Genomic DNA, 17,163 nt, shown 5'->3' with positions numbered 1-17,163 from the left:
TCTCCAAGGTGTTAAGATGACACTGAGTGAATCTTAAATTAGTTGGATTAAATTTATAGGAGGAGTTTGTTAAAGTACGAGGAGTGGAAATGGCGGGAAAAAAAGGCGCCAAAATCTGAAATTCAAATCCAAATGGCTGACTTCCTGTTGGAGTTAGGGAATGGCTCCAAGAGGCTTTTTTGTGCATCTTGACGTGATACATATACATACCAAATTTCGTTCGTCTGCCTTAATCTGGAGCGAGGGGCTCAATTTTCTTAATTTTCTAGGGGAAGCAGTAGCGCCATTTGGCCAGCACTTCCTGTTTAATGGGAAAACATCAAAATTCGCTGCATCGCCACGGCAACCAGATTTAACAAAAAGGAAAGAGGTTGATAACTTTTCGCCCCTAGAGGTATTAAGATGACACTGAGTGAATCTGAAGTTACTTTGATTAAATCTATATGAGGAGTTTGTTAAAGTACGAGGAGTGGAAATGGCGGGAAAAAAACCCGCCAAAATCTGAAATTCAAATCCAAATGGCTGACTTCCTGTTGGAGTTAGGGTATGGCTCCAAGAGACTTTCTTGTGCATTTTGACATGATCTATATACATACCAAATTACGTTCATCTACCTTAATCTGGAGCGAGGGGCTCAATTTTTTAAACTTGCCTAGATGGCCAAGTTTTGGGGGCATGTTTATTCCTGCAGATTCAACAGGACCTTCACACTGTTTGGTGCCGGGGCCTTAATAAATGGTGTTGAGTATGTGTACCTGACCTCTGTTTCTCCTCTGCTTCTCCACCAATCACCAGGCATCACCATCTTTTCGGTGGGCGTGGCCTGGGCACCGATGGATGACCTCAGATCGATGGCGTCGGAGCCGAAAGACACCCACACCTTCTTCACCAGAGAGTTCACCGGCCTCGCCGAGTTCATCCCGTCGCTGGTCCGAGGCATCTGCCGAGACTTCACCGAGAACAACTGAGGACGCACACACACACACACACACACACACACACACACAAGTTTGTACTTCTACACTTGTGAGGACCCTTGTTGACATTAACTTTAACCTCCCTATAAAACCAAGTCTTAACCCTTAAAACACTCACGATGTGACGACTGGTCTAAATATTCTCACTTCGAAGGTAAAGAAACGAGTCCCCACTATTACAGAATTATGTGTTTGTACATATATATATTTACTAGAACCCTCGCTGACATAATATTAATCGAGTCTTAACTTTAAAACATCCTTGTAGCAGCCGATAACGTCATAATTTAACTCTTCTTAAATGTAATAAAGCTCATTGAACCAATGATGTAATAAGGTATTATGTTATTAGCTGGTTATTACATTATTGGCTAGGTTACAATAAACCTTGATAACGTAGTAATATACCAATATCACTTTATTTAAGTTTAATGTATTGGATATAAGGTGTCACACTTCCATGGCACTTTGACTATTAACCCTAACCCTTTTACTATGTTCGGGTCAAACAGACGTCGATGTTTTTAGGTTTTTTAAGAGAGAAAAATTAAATAAGATTAACTTTTTTTCAACCTAAAACTCAAATAAAGTGATATTAGTATACTTTGTACCTTCCTCCCTTCCTTCCTTCCCTCCCTACTTCCTTCCTTCCTTCCTTCCTACCTTCCTTCCATCCTTCATTTCTTCCCTCCCTACTTCCTTCCTTCCTTCCTTCCTACCTTCCTTCCATCCTTATTTCGTACCTTCCTTCCTTCTGTCCTCCCTTCCTTCTCTCCTTACTTCATACCTCTTTTCCTCCTTACTCCTTTCCTTCCTTCCTTCTCTCCTTACTTCATTCCTCTTTTACACCTTACTCCTTTCCTTCCTTCCTTCCTTCCTTCTCTCCTTACTTCCTTCCTCTTTTCCTCATTAATCCCTTCCTTCCTTCCTCCCTTCCCTCCCTAATTCCTTCCTTCATTTCTCCCCTCCCTACTTCATTCCTTCCTTCCTTCCTACCTTCCTTCCGTCCTTATTTCGTACCTTCCTTCCTTCCGTCCTCCCTTCCTTCTCTCCTTACTTCATTCCTCTTTTCCTCCTTACTCCTTTCCTTCCTTCCTTCTCTCCTTACTTCATTCCTCTTTTCCTCCTTACTCCTTCCTTCCTTCCTTCCTTCCTTCTCTCCTTACTTCCTTCCTCTTTTCCTCATTAATCCCTTCCTTCCTTCCTCCCTTCCCTCCCTACTTCCTTCCTTCATTTCTTCCCTCCCTACTTCCTTCCTTCCTTATTTCGTACCTTCCTTCCTTCTGTCCTCCCTTCCTTCTCTCCTTACTTCATTCCTCTTTTCCTCCTTACTCCTTTCCTTCCTTCCTTCCTTCTCTCCTTACTTCATTCCTCTTTTACTCCTTACTCCTTTCCTTCCTTCCTTCTCTCCTTACTTCATTCCTCTTTTACTCCTTACTCCTTTCCTTCCTTCCTTCCTTCTCTCCTTACGTCCTTCCTCTTTTCCTCATTAATCCCTTCCTTCCTTCCTCCCTTCCTTCCTTCTGTCCTTCCTTGAGCTGAGGACAACAGGAGGGTTAATACTGAATGCTGATTATGGAAATATTTTTAATAAACACAGATCAAACTTGTACATTTGTATATATATTAAATTTTTTAGCTGCACAAAAATGTTAATTCTGGTTTTTACAACTCTCAGATTTGACCCTTAAAGTGATATTAGTATTTTATTACGTTATCTTTTTTTACCTCGCCAATAAATTAATAACTTATTACATCATTGGAAAAAAGTTATTACATTATTAAGTCTAAAATTTAATCAAACTATCAGCTTTAAAACATTTAAAACGTGTAAAAATTATTACGTTATCGGCTGCTACAAACGCATGAGTGCTAAGTTTCCTCCGTTTCTTTTGTACATACACGTAAAAACATCATGTACATAAAAAACTAACATTAAAAAAAAATTACACATTTATATTAAAAAGCCGCCACGAAGCATTTTTTTCTATTTAATGAGGGAGATGTTGGAAAATCACCATACAACCAATCATCATCAGCGTAGAAGAGTAGACGGTTAAAATCACTCGTGTCTGATTCTGTATCACAGCTGATTGAAACATGACGTATTAGACCAAAAAAGAGTAAAAACTAGCTAACGGCTAATAGATCTGACTGATGCTAACTCAGCTAAACTTGGGTTGTGTTGTTACTGCGGCGTCACGTTTTTATTGCTTAATGCTCTTTTTTTATAAGATGAAGGGGATCACAGTCAGCTTCTGTGTAATTGGTTGAAGCAGAGAAGCTAATTTAAATAAAATAGATAAAACTACTCTTAAATCTGTGTTAAAGTTCTGAGTCAAGCACATATTATTTTATTCACCAAACAAACAAACAAGAACAAACCTGAGGATATTTTATCTTGTGATTATGAAATAAAGATAATTTGATTATAAGATAGTTGCTATTGTTGTTAACCCTTCGTAGGTCTGCTGCTAAAATCTATTGAACCGACACAGACAGACCATCAGATTTTGCTATGGTTGCTATAGATACGGGTTGTTCTATGGTTGCTATAGATACGGGTTGTTCTATGGTTGCTATAGATACAGGTTGTGCTTTGGTTGCTATAGATACAGGTTGTGTTATGGTTGCTATAGATACAGGTTGTGTTATGGTTGCTATGGATACAGGTTGTGTTATGGTTGCTATAGATACAGGTTGTGCTATGGTTGCTATAGATACAGGTTGTGTTATGGTTGCTATACAGGTTGTGCTATGCTTGCTATAGATACAGGTTGTGTTGTGGTTGCTATAGATACAGGTTGTGTTATGGTTGCTATAGATACAGGTTATGTTATGGTTGCTATAGATACAGGTTGTTCTATGGTTGCTATAGATACAGGTTGTGCTTTGGTTGCTATAGATACAGGTTGTGTTATGGTTGCTATAGATACAGGTTATTCTATGGTTGCTATAGATACAGGTTATGTTATGGTTGCTATAGATACAGGTTGTTCTATGGTTGCTATAGATACAGGTTGTGCTATGGTTGCTATAGATACAGGTTGTGTTGTGGTCGCTATAAATACAGGTTGTGTTATGGTTGCTATAGATACAGGTTGTGTTGTTGTTGCTATAGATACAGGTTGTGCTATGGTTGCTATAGATACAGGTTGTGCTTTGGTTGCTATAGATACAGGTCGTGTTATGGTTGCTATAGATACAGGTCGTGTTATGGTTGCTATAGATACAGGTCGTGTTATGGTTGCTATAGATACAGGTTGTGTTATGGTTGCTATAGATACAGGCTGTGTTATGGTTGCTATAGATACGGGTTGTGCTATGGTTGCTATAGATACAGGTTATTCTATGGTTGCTATAGATACAGGTTGTGTTATGGTTGCTATAGATACAGGTTGTTCTATGGTTGCTATAGATACAGGTTATGTTATGGTTGCTATAGATACAGGTTGTTCTATGGTTGCTATAGATACAGGTCGTTCTATGGTTGCTATAGTTACAGGTTATTCTATGGTTGCTATAGATACAGGTTGTGCTATGGTTGCTATAGATACAGGTTGTGTTATGGTTGCTATAGATACAGGTTGTTCTATGGTTGCTATAGATACAGGTTGTTCTATGGTTGCTATAGATACAGGTTGTGCTGACATCAGAGATCCTGCTGGAGACATTTTTAAAGTTGACTTTCATTTTTTCACCTTCCTTCCTTACCTCTTTCCTTCCTTCCTTCCTTCCTTCCTTCATCCTTCCTTCCTTCCTTCCCTACTTCCTCCCTACTATTTCATATTTATAATAACTTGTGCGCATCCTGCAATCTTTATTTTTTTATATTTACAATATTTTTATCTCATAATTAGGAAACATGGAGCTCGTACTGAAGAGATTCAGACGTCTTAATTTTACGTTTGTAATTTGTAACTACGATAAAATGTCCTCAGTTAATATTTCTTGGTGAATGTAAAATAATCTAATATTAGAAAAATGACTCAAAATTAAATTTGGAAACTGCTTAATTTCTTAAATCCATGACTGTGACTCATTTCATAGATTTTAATGTTTAGAAAAGAAAGATTTACTACACGAGTGATTAGTGAAGGAGTGAAACTTGTTAACAGGAAAATCTTTCACTTTGTTTCAGCTTCATCCTCGTTAATTATTATTAGGGCTGTCAAACGATTAATTTTTAAAATCGAGATTAATCGCAGAGTTTCCATAGTTAATCGCGATTAATGGCGTTTTGAATTGCATGTTTAAAATCCTGTTATTTTCCATTTGAAGGCAGTTTTAAGCCCATAATGTAAAGCATTTCTTACCAGAGTGTCTTAACTGGGAATCAATCACGGCTCCGCTGCGACTCCCACACTCCAAAATGGTCCTTTGGTGGAGCTGAGGCTGGCTTGGCTGCACCTGGGTGTTTAGCGTGGAGGTGCTAACTCAAACTCCACGTACTCCGGTGGTAGTTAAACTCCGTTTGACACAGGTTGCATTTTACTTTTGACTTGTCAACTGAAGCGTCTGGAAGTGTTTTAAAGTTAAACAAGCCGTTCAAAAGTCCAGTAGCTCTCTTACTTTCCATCAGCGCGGTAGGTTTACTGCAGGAGGCCACTTCAAAGCATAGCGCTACAGCTAGAGGAGCCGTCTACGGGGGAGTAGAAGGGACAAAAAGGCTTGCAACATTAAAATGAGATTAAAAATTAAAAATTGCATTAATCTAATCGCGATTAACGAGTTAACGCTGACAGCCTTAGTGATTATTATTATAATTAATTATCCTGATGTACATTTGCCAAACTTTCAGATTTCTCGTCATTTTCTTACTTTAAAGTATTTTTTGAGGGCAGAGCCTGAAAAACAAACTGTTATTTCCAGAGTTTGTCTTTTTAATTCATTCACATAATTGGATTTTTCTTTTTTTAATTCAGTTAAACCGCTTCATTTACTATCTTTGAAATGTTTATAGTCTCTGCACGTTGCAAGTTTTTTATAAAAATGTGCTGAAATCATTTTTTCTATCAATCAATGTAAAGCCTGAGAGATGATGACAGGAAGCAGGAAGCAGGAAGTAGTAGTTAACCCTCCTCTCGTCCTCCCGGGTCAAACTGACCCCGTCCATTTTGACTGTTCCTTCTTTCCTCCGTTCCTTCCTTCCTTCCTCCTTTCCTTCCTTACCTCCCTCTTTTCCTTCCTTACCTCCTTCTCTTTTTCTTTCCTCCCTCCTTCCTTCTTTCCTCCCTCCTTTCCTTCCTTACCTCTTTCCTCAATCCTTTCCTTCCTCCCTCCCTCCTTTCCTTCCTTACCTCCTTCTCTTTTTCTTTCCTCCCTCCTTTCCTTCCTCCCTCCCTCCTTTCCTCCTTTCCTTCCTCCTCCCTCCCTCCTTTCCTTCCTTCCTTTCCTCCTTTCCTTCCTTTCCTTCCTTCCTCCCTCCTTTCCTTCCTTCCCTCCCTCCCGCCTTTCCTCCTTCCTTCCCTCCTCCCTCCCTCCTTTCTTTCCTTCCTTCTTCCTTCCCTCCTTCCTCCCTCCTTTCCTCCCTTCCTTCCTTCTCCCTCCTTTCCTTCCCTCCTTTCCTCCCTCCCTTCCTTCCTTCCTTGACTCTAGGACAACAGGAGGGTTAACCTGTATGAGTTTCATTCTGCTACCAGATGTCCAGACTGTCAGAAACGATTCAAATAAAAGTTAAGATATCAGATGTTCAAATGTTGCTTCTTTTCCTTTTTTCTGTATTTATTACTTGTTGTTTGTTTTTCTCGTGTCTCTCAATAAAGAGTAGTTATTTTTACCTGCTGTCCTCTGAGTGTGTTCATGTTGAAGTGAAGCAGAAGCAGACATGTGCTGCCCTCTGCTGTCCAACCTGCAGATGACAGGACACACACACACACATAGACACACACACAGACACACACACACACATAGACACACACACAGACACACACACACACAGTAACACACACACACACAGTAACACACACACACATAGACACAGACGTAATACGTACTAAGACACAATATACACACACACAATACACACACATTACACATATAATATACACACATAATATACACACTCTCTCATTCCGTCTCACACATGCTCACACACAAACACACACACACAATTTCTCTCTCTCTCTCTCTCTCACTCACACACACACACACACACACACACACACACACACACACACACTTTCTCTCTCTCTCTCTCTCTCTCTCACACACACACACACACACACACACACACACACACACACACACTGTCTCTCTCTTTACTTCTTCTTTACAAATGAAGAAGTAAAAAAAAAGCGAAGCTCCGGTCGGCTTCCGTACATCTGACGCGCACCGTATCCAAGCTGTTGCCATGGTGACGGAAACACAAACACACCTCCGACAGATTCCAGCTGTTTCCTCCTTACAGGTGAGACAGAAAGAAACATCCACACAGGTGAGTTAATACACACACACACACACACACACACACACACACACACACACACACACACACACACGCACATCTAACATTTACTTCTCAAAAATGCGAAAATAAAATAACATAAAATAAGTTAAGTTTGACTCGATGCTAGGCTAGCAGCTAATCCATAGGCTACTACAGAGCTTAGCTAGCAAACCACCGATAACGAGGAGCACTCAACCCTCGTGTCGTCCTCCCGGGTCAAATTGACCCCATCTGTTTTGACTGTTCCTTCCTTTCTTCCTTCCTTCTTCCTTTCCTTCTTCCTTTCCTTTCTTCTGCCTTCCGTCTATCCTTCCTTCCTCCCTCCTGTCCTTCCTTCTTCCTCCCTTCCTTCCCTTCCTTCCTCCCTCCATTCCTTCCTTCTTCCTCCCTCCCTTCTTCCCTTCCTCCCTCCTTTCCTTCCTTCTCCCTCCCTCCCTCCATTCCTTCCTTCTTCCTCCCTCCTTTCCTTCCTTCCTTCCTTCCTTGCTTCTCCCTTCCTTCCTTCCATCCTTCCTTCTTCTTTCCTCCTTCCCTTCCTTCCTCCCTCCCATCCTCCCTCCCTCCTTTCCTTCCGTCTTCCCTTCCTCCCTCCTTTCCTTCCTTCTTCCTCCCTCCCTCCTTTCCTTCCTTCTTCCTCCCCCCTTTCCTTCCTTCCTTCCTTGCTTCTTCCTCCCTTCCATCCTTCCTTCCTTCTTCCTTCTTCCTCCCTCCCTTCCTCCCTTCCTTCCTTGACTCGAGGACAACAGGAGGGTTAAACAATTAAAAACACTGGTAATAATTAACATACAGTCATTAGAGGCTTAAGTCATCATATAAGATACAGAAACACACTTTTAGCCATAAAACAAGATTAATATCTCTAATATATATTTTTAACGGAGCTGATAAATGTGCACCGACCACAGAGACACACAGACTGTTACCGGAGGCTCACCAGCAGAGGGCGCTGCACTCATATTACTCTCATGGTCTCTGTGGTAGTAGCCATTATTCTTATGCAGAGAAAATACATCATAAAATAATAAAATACACAACACAATAGGAAATGAACAAATGACCAATAATAAATTAAAATGAGTGCAAATGCATATTAACCCTTAAACAGGCAGCGTGCACCAGGAGATACAGACTCTTTAACTTCCTGTTAGGATGGCTAAGGTGGTTGTTTAAATGTATATGTGCCTTATATTGGTAGAATTGAAGCTTGTGGTATTTATAGAATTATAAAAATCAGTTTAGAAACTAGTATGTGTGATATTAATGACCAGAATGTATCACTTTACTATGTTAAATAACACATTTAAGTGTTTTTACCATTATCACCATTTTATACCTTAATAAGGGCAAAGCATCCTGGTGGAGACACAACTCATAAAATCCAAAATATATTAAAAAATATGAAGGAAATGTTTTACTTTAGGTACAAATGACATAACTAGTGACATCAAATTATGTTTTTTACATCTCATTTTCCATTCCTGCCTGTTTAAGGGTTAAAAACAGGACATGTAGAAATGGCAAGAGGAATCATTAACTTGTAAAACTACATGTAGTTCAGCCTGGCAGTAGTTTGTGAAACTAAAGCTAAAAAAAGTAGCTTTAGGAAACTACTTATACTCATTATACTTATTTAACTCAGCGTTAAATAAATCAACATGTGGTGTATATGAAACAAAATATAATAACCTACAAAAAAATTTACATGCCAGCAGAAATATGACTCTCAACATTTTTTTTAAAGAAAAACAGCTGGTCAACATACTGTAGGTTCATCATAGACATGTTGGGTAATATAAAGAGAAAATGAAAATCCTATTGCTTGTAAATCAGAAATGTATATCAGTCAACAAAAAATCTGATAAAAAACACAAAGAGGTAGACATGTTCTAGATCGGTGTGTCTTGAACAACAATGACTTGATTCATGCCTTTTTTTAAACAGAGTTTAAAAAAAAAAAAGAATATTTCATGTTATTGGCCAAAATTGTAGTTTGTAAATTAAGTAGTTGTACTACAAAAAATGACCCAAAGACCCAAAGAGTAGTTAAAATACTTGACACAGCACAAAATATGAGTAGTTAAAATTAAATATGAATGTAGTTCAACTACGTGTAGAGTCTCTCAACACTGGTGACATCTCACTGTGAAGGGGTACAACAAGTACTCTGATTATTTACTGCAGTAAAAGTACTAATACAGTACTGTAAAAATACTACATTACAAGTAAAAGTACTGCATGTAGTAGCAAGTAGTAGCATGAAAAATCCTCCTATTACAGTAAAAGTACTGCAGTATTATAGTGATGTAGTATGCAGTATTACAGTAAAAGTACTGCAGTATTATAGTGATGTAGTATGCAGTATTACAGTAAAAGTACTGCAGTATTATGAGTGATGTAGTATGCAGTATTACAGTAAAAGTACTGCAGTATTATAGTGATGTAGTATGCAGTATTACAGTAAAAGTACTGCAGTATTATAGTGATGTAGTATGCAGTATTACAGTAAAAGTACTGCAGTATTATAGTGATGTAGTATGCAGTATTACAGTAAAAGTACTGCAGTATTATAGTGATGTAGTATGCAGTATTACAGTAAAAGTACTGCAGTATTATAGTGATGTAGTATGCAGTATTACAGTAAAAGTACTGCAGTATTATAGTGATGTAGTATGCAGTATTACAGTAAAAGTACTGCAGTATTATAGTGATGTAGTATGCAGTATTACAGTAAAAGTACTGCAGTATTATAGTGATGTAGTATGCAGTATTACAGTAAAAGTACTGCAGTATTATAGTGATGTAGTATGCAGTATTACAGTAAAAGTACTGCAGTATTATAGTCATGTAGTATGCAGTATTACAGTAAAAGTATTGCAGTACTATAGTGATGTAGTATGCAGTATTACAGTAAAAGTACTGCAGTATTATAGTGATGTAGTATGCAGTATTACAGTAAAAGTACTGCAGTATTATAGTGATGTAGTATGCAGTATTATAGTAAAAGTACTGCAGTATTATAGTGATGTAGTATGCAGTATTACAGTAAAAGTATTGCAGTACTATAGTGATGTAGTATGCAGTATTACAGTAAAAGTACTGCAGTATTATAGTGATGTAGTATGCAGTATTACAGTAAAAGTACTGCAGTATTATAGTGATGTAGTATGCAGTATTACAGTAAAAGTACTGCAGTATTATAGAGATGTAGTATGCAGTATTGCAGTAAAAGTACTGCAGTATTATAGAGATGTAGTATGCAGTATTACAGTAAAAGTACTGCAGTATTATAGTGATGTAGTATGCAGTATTACAGTAAAAGTACTGCAGTATTATAGTGATGTAGTATGCAGTATTACAGTAAAAGTACTGCAGTATTATAGTGATGTAGTATGCAGTATTACAGTAAAAGTACTGCAGTATTATAGTGATGTAGTATGCAGTATTACAGTAAAAGTACACAAGCTTTGAATGAGAAGAAAACACTTTGATCACTGTTGATAAAAATCATCTTTATTGATTATTGAAGCTTCAGATTGTTGACACATCCAATCAGTAAAGTGTGATCAATGATTTCATGTTCAGATTGACTTCATCCACACAGTCAGTTAGTGTAACCCAGAATGTCAGCTATGTACAAGAACATCATTAATGATTATTATCATGATCATTACAGTTTGATTGAACATTTCTTTATGAATTTACAAAATGATGAGAACAAAATATCTGTGATGAAGGAAGTTCTGCTGTTTTCTCTGTTTAAGAAACAACAGACACAAATACATCAATACAAACATGAAACTAACATTTAGAACAAAGAGAAGTTCACATTTCATCTGAAGAAATGTCAGTGAAGGTTAAAAACATGGTGATGAGCAGTGAGAGCCTCCATGGATAAAAACACACAGGAAAAAGTCACATTTAAAGAAACTGATAATATAAACGATACATACATAAAGTAAAATAAAGTGTTGAATATCCCTATTAGCATGTCAGCTGATCTCTGAGCAGCTCAGAAACATGGAGACAAAAACATGAAGAATTACAACATCTGACACATGAAGTCTGAAATGACTTCTGTCTATTTTGGTTTACACAACTCAGCTGTGTCTCCATCATAAACATTAAGTCCAGCATAGAGAGGCTGAGTGAATGTGGTCTGGACTCTGTGGAGGAGAGTCATGGTTTTAAAGACGTTGTAGAAGGACAGAATACCTGCTCTGTGATCCAGGTACACTCCGACTCTGGAGGAACGAGGACCTGAGACGAGAGTTTCAATGTTGTTGAACCAAAAATCATACCTGTTAGCGTTACAACGTAAAGACCAGGATTTGTCATTACGTCCAAATCCAGATTCAGTTCCTTCTCTGCTGATATTCTTGTATGCGACTGCTACATAAACTCCCTTCCCTCTCCACTTCACCTCCCAGTAACAACGTCCAGTCAGACTCTCTCTACTCAGGACCTGAGACGAATCAGTGAATCTGTCTGTGTAACTAGAATAAGACTGTTGTAGTAACGTACATTTTACTTTTCTGTTCCCCTTAGATAAAAACAGCTCTGTGTTTGCTGTGTTTGGATCCAGAGTGATTTCACATGAATATCTTAAGAACCCAGCTCTGGTCTTGGGTTCTGGTCCTGGCAGTAAAACGTCCACTTCAGTCACTGCCAGTGAGATGTTTGTCCATTTGTCCCTCAGGATGTCCTGTAGTTTATCTCTGAGCTCTGACACAGCTGCTGTCACATCCTCAAAGTATCTGAGAGGACGGATATTGATGCTGGATGAGTCTGTAGGTTCACTGAGTTGTGACACTGAGGGGTAGTTGTGTAGAAACTGGTTGTGATCCTCTGTGTGTGAGAGCTGCTTCAGTTCAGCGTCTTTCCTCTTCAGCTCAGTGATCTCCTGCTGCAGCTTCTCCTGAAGCTCTTTGACTCCACTCACTTCAGTTTCCTGCTGGGATCTGATCTGCTGCTTCACATCAGAGCTTCTTTTCTGGAGGAGACGGATCAGCTGAGTGAAGATCTTCTCACTGTCCTCCACTGCTTTATCGGCAGAGCGACTGATGGCCTCCACCTCCTGTTGAAGCAGCTTCACATCTTTCTCTCTGTCCTGGATTCTCTGCTGGATGTTTAGTCGACTCACCTCGAGCTCTCTCTGCCTCTCAGTCCTTTCTGCTGCAGCTGGGACTGTGTTGTGGCCTTTATGATCCTCCATAGTGCACAGATAACAGATACACTTCTTATCTGTACGGCAGAATATCTTCATCACCTCATCATGACGAGAGCAGATGTTCTCCTGGAGTTTCTCCGAGGGCTCCACCAGCTTGTGTTTCTTTAACTTGGTTGATTCAAAGTGAGGCTGGAGGTGATTCTCACAGTAAGAGATCAGACACTGCAGACAGGACTTGAAGGCTTTCAGCTTCCTCCCAGTGCAGACATCACAGGCCACATCTTCAGGTCCAGCATAGCAGTGATCAGCAGGAGCAGCTTGGATTCCAGTCTTCTTCAGCTGCTCCACTAAAGCTGCTAACATGGTGTTTTTCTTCAGGACAGGCCTCGGTGTGAAGGTCTGTCTGCACTGAGGGCAGCTGTAGATCTTCCTCTGATCCTCTCCATCCCAGTGTAATTGAATACAGCTCATACAGTAGCTGTGTCCACAGGAAGTAGTCACCGGATCCTTCAGTAGATCCAGACAGATCGAACAAGAGAAGGTTTCTCGGTCCAGTTGATCTTTTTGCGCCATTTCAGCTCTCAGAGGCAACGGCTGTCTGAGCTTCACTTCCTGTTTCTAAACTTCTGTGTTTCTGCTGAATGCAGCCTCACAGCTCTGTGCTGCGTCACATGTTGGTTACACCCATCTACCAACTGTAGCTCTGAGTGGAGGAAACAATGAAATGTGACACCAGAGTGGAGCTTGTTGTGTTTAACCCTTTCATGCATAGCGGTCATAAGCTGTCTTCTAATGTATGAAAGAATTTTGTGGCATAGTTACACTTCAGCCTCCACAGTGGACACAAGTGCACTTCATCTGCAGTTGGTTGTAAATCAGTTGATATATGTTATTATAATTAGTTGAAATAATTGTTTTCATGCCTAAACAGAAAAAAAGGTTTCCTCATTTACAGTAAAGTCTCAGTTAAAAGCTGCTCAACATTTAACTTTACTGCAACACATTTCATATTTGAATCGTGTTGTTTGTGTTTGAAATACAAGCAAATAAAACCAAAATTCATCTTATCCAGAAACTCTGCTGATAAATGTCGACCTTTCACAGTCACATGACCCTCTGTAGAAACTGTCAGCAGCAGTACTGGAAGAAGTACTCAGATACTTTACTGCAGTAAAAGTACTAATACTGCAATGTACAAATACAAGTAAAAGTACTGCAGTATTATGAATGATGTAGTATGCAGTATTATAGTAAAAGTACTGCAGTATTATAGTGATGTAGTATGCAGTATTACAGTAAAAGTACTGCAGTATTATAGTGATGTAGTATGCAGTATTACAATAAAAGTACTGCAGTATTATAATGATGTAGTATGCAGTATTACAGTAAAAGTACTGCAGTATTATAGTGATGTAGTATGCAGTATTACAGTAAAAGTACTGCAGTATTATAGTGATGTAGTATGCAGTATTACAGTAAAAGTACTGCAGTATTATGAGTGATGTAGTATGCAGTATTACAGTAAAAGTACACAAGCTTTGAATGAGAAGAAAACACTTTGATCACTGTTGATAAAAATCATCTTTATTGATTATTGAAGCTTCAGATTGTTGACACATCCAATCAGTAAAGTGTGATCAATGATTTCATGTTCAGATTGACTTCATCCACACAGTCAGTTAGTTTAACCCAGAATGTCAGCTATGTACAAGAACATCATTAATGATTATTATCATGATCATTACAGTTTGATTGAACATTTCTTTATGAATTTACAAAGTGATGAGAACAAAATATGTGTGATGAAGGAAGTTCTGCTGTTTTCTCTGTTTAAGAAACAACAGACACAAATACATCAATACAAACATGAAACTAACATTTAGAACAAAGAGAAGTTCACATTTCATCTGAAGAAATGTCAGTGAAGGTTAAAAACATGGTGATGAGCAGTGAGAGCCTCCATGGATAAAAACACACAGGAAAAAGTCACATTTAAAGAAACTGATAATATAAACGACACATACATAAAGTTAATAAAGTGTTGAATATCCCTATTAGCGTGTCAGCTGATCTCTGAGCAGCTCAGAAACATGGAGACAAAAACATGAAGAATTACAACATCTGACACATGAAGTCTGAAATGACTTCTGTCTATTTTGGTTTACACAACTCAGCTGTGTCTCCATCATAAACATTAAGTCCAGCATAGAGAGGCTGAGTGAATGTGGTCTGGACTCTGTGGAGGAGAGTCATGGTTTTAAAGACGTTGTAGAAGGACAGAATACCTGCTCTGTGATCCAGGTACACTCCGACTCTGGAGGAACGAGGACCTGAGACGAGAGTTTCAATGTTGTTGAACCAAAAATCATACCTGTTAGCGTTACAACGTAAAGACCAGGATTTGTCATTACGTCCAAATCCAGATTCAGTTCCTTCTCTGCTGATATTCTTGTATGCGACTGCTACATAAACTCCCTTCCCTCTCCACTTCACCTCCCAGTAACAACGTCCAGTCAGACTCTCTCTACTCAGGACCTGAGACGAATCAGTGAATCTGTCTGTGTGACTAGAATAAGACTGTTGTAGTAACGTACATTTTACTTTTCTGTTCCCCTTAGATAAAAACAGCTCTGTGTTTGCTGTGTTTGGATCCAGAGTGATTTCACATGAATATCTTAAGAACCCAGCTCTGGTCTTGGGTTCTGGTCCTGGCAGTAAAACGTCCACTTCAGTCACTGCCAGTGAGATGTTTGTCCATTTGTCCCTCAGGATGTCCTGTAGTTTATCTCTGAGCTCTGACACAGCTGCTGTCACATCCTCAAAGTATCTGAGAGGACGGATATTGATGCTGGATGAGTCTGTAGGTTCACTGAGTTGTGACACTGAGGGGTAGTTGTGTAGAAACTGGTTGTGATCCTCTGTGTGTGAGAGCTGCTTCAGTTCAGCGTCTTTCCTCTTCAGCTCAGTGATCTCCTGCTGCAGCTTCTCCTGAAGCTCTTTGACTCCACTCACTTCAGTTTCCTGCTGGGATCTGATCTGCTGCTTCACATCAGAGCTTCTTTTCTGGAGGAGACGGATCAGCTGAGTGAAGATCTTCTCACTGTCCTCCACTGCTTTATCGGCAGAGCGACTGATGGCCTCCACCTCCTGTTGAAGCAGCTTCACATCTTTCTCTCTGTCCTGGATTCTCTGCTGGATGTTTAGTCGACTCACCTCGAGCTCTCTCTGCCTCTCAGTCCTTTCTGCTGCAGCTGGGACTGTGTTGTGGCCTTTATGATCCTCCATAGTGCACAGATAACAGATACACTTCTTATCTGTACGGCAGAATATCTTCATCACCTCATCATGACGAGAGCAGATGTTCTCCTGGAGCTTCTCCGAGGGCTCCACCAGCTGGTGTTTCTTTAACTTGGTTGATTCAAAGTGAGACTGGAGGTGATTCTCACAGTAAGAGATCAGACATTGCAGACAGGACTTGAAGGCTTTCAGCTTCCTCCCAGTGCAGACATCACAGGCCACATCTTCAGGTCCAGCATAGCAGTGATCAGCAGGAGCAGCTTGGAGTCCAGTCTTCTTCAGCTGCTCCACTAAAGCTGCTAACATGGTGTTTTTCTTCAGGACAGGCCTCGGTGTGAAGGCCTGTCTGCACTGAGGGCAGCTGTAGATCTTCCTCTGATCCTCTCCATCCCAGTGTAATTGAATACAGCTCATACAGTAGCTGTGTCCACAGGAAGTAGTCACCGGATCCTTCAGTAGATCCAGACAGATCGAACAAGAGAAGGTTTCTCGGTCCAGTTGATCTTTTTGCGCCATTTCAGCTCTCAAAGGCAACGGCTGTCTGAGCTTCACTTCCTGTTTCTAAACTTCTGTGTTTCTGCTGAATGCCGCCTCACAGCTCTGTGCTGCGTCACATGTTGGTTACACCCATCTACCAACTGTAGCTCTGAGTGGAGGAAACAATGAAATGTGACACCAGAGTTGAGCTTGTTGTGTTTAACCCTTTCATGCATAGTGGTCATAAGCTGTCTTTTTATGTATGAAAGAATTTTGTGGCATAGTTACACTTCAGCCTCCACAGTGGACACTAGTGCACTTCATCTGCAGTTGGTTGTAAATCAGTTGATATATGTTCTTATAATAAGTTGAAATAATTGTTTTCATGCCTAAACAGAAAAAAAGGAAAAACAATCCTGACTGAGGTTATCATAATTCATGCATGAAAGGGTTAAAGAACAGGGACGGTTATCAGGACGAGGAGCCGCACTGTGGATTCAAACTGTGTTTCCTCATTTACAGTAAAGTCTCAGTTAAAAGCTGCTCAACATTTAACTTTACTGCAACACATTTATATTTTAATCATGTTGTTTGTGTTTGAAATACAAGCAAATAAAACCAAAATTCATCTTATCCAGAAACTCTGCTGATAAATGTCGACCTTTGACAGTCACATGATCCTCTGTAGAAACTGTCAGCAGCAGTACTGGAAGAAGTACTCTGATACTTTACTGCAGTAAAAGTACTAATACTGCAATGTACTAATACTCTATTACAAGTAAAAGTACTGCATTATT

The 17,163-nt window shown here is 39.6% G+C and overlaps 4 protein-coding genes across 4 annotated transcripts in view; 1 reads left to right on the top strand and 3 right to left on the bottom strand.

Annotated features, from left to right (window-relative positions):
* The window catches only part of coch (coagulation factor C homolog, cochlin (Limulus polyphemus)), a 17,736-nt gene extending 16,768 nt beyond the window's left edge, over positions 1–968 (top strand). The window contains exon 13 of the mRNA XM_053336198.1: positions 796–968. Coding sequence (XP_053192173.1) covers positions 796–968 — 173 coding nt within the window. The remainder of the gene's footprint in view (positions 1–795) is intronic.
* The window catches only part of ehd4 (EH-domain containing 4), a 223,137-nt gene that overhangs the window by 181,562 nt on the left and 24,412 nt on the right, over positions 1–17,163 (bottom strand). The window lies entirely within an intron of this gene.
* Positions 11,468–13,165, bottom strand: LOC128375580 (tripartite motif-containing protein 16-like). The gene has a single exon (XM_053335963.1). It carries the CDS (start codon positions 13,163–13,165, stop codon positions 11,504–11,506), a length of 1,662 nt encoding a protein of 553 aa, XP_053191938.1. The 3' UTR covers positions 11,468–11,503.
* LOC128375581 (tripartite motif-containing protein 16-like) lies at positions 14,708–16,405 on the bottom strand. The gene has a single exon (XM_053335964.1). It carries the CDS (start codon positions 16,403–16,405, stop codon positions 14,744–14,746), a length of 1,662 nt encoding a protein of 553 aa, XP_053191939.1. The 3' UTR covers positions 14,708–14,743.

The sequence above is a fragment of the Scomber japonicus genome, chromosome 16 (assembly GCF_027409825.1).
Source record: "Scomber japonicus isolate fScoJap1 chromosome 16, fScoJap1.pri, whole genome shotgun sequence".
NCBI classification, from domain to species: Eukaryota; Metazoa; Chordata; class Actinopteri; order Scombriformes; family Scombridae; genus Scomber; species Scomber japonicus.
The sequence above is the reverse complement of the archived record's forward strand: the minus strand, read 5'-3'. Positions and strand labels throughout refer to the sequence as shown.

Excerpts from the sequence above, each read along its gene's own strand:
- LOC128375580 (XM_053335963.1), bottom strand. The coding sequence starts at position 13,165 with ATGGCGCAAAAAGATCAACTGGACCGAGAAACCTTCTCTTGTTCGATC.
- LOC128375581 (XM_053335964.1), bottom strand. The coding sequence starts at position 16,405 with ATGGCGCAAAAAGATCAACTGGACCGAGAAACCTTCTCTTGTTCGATC.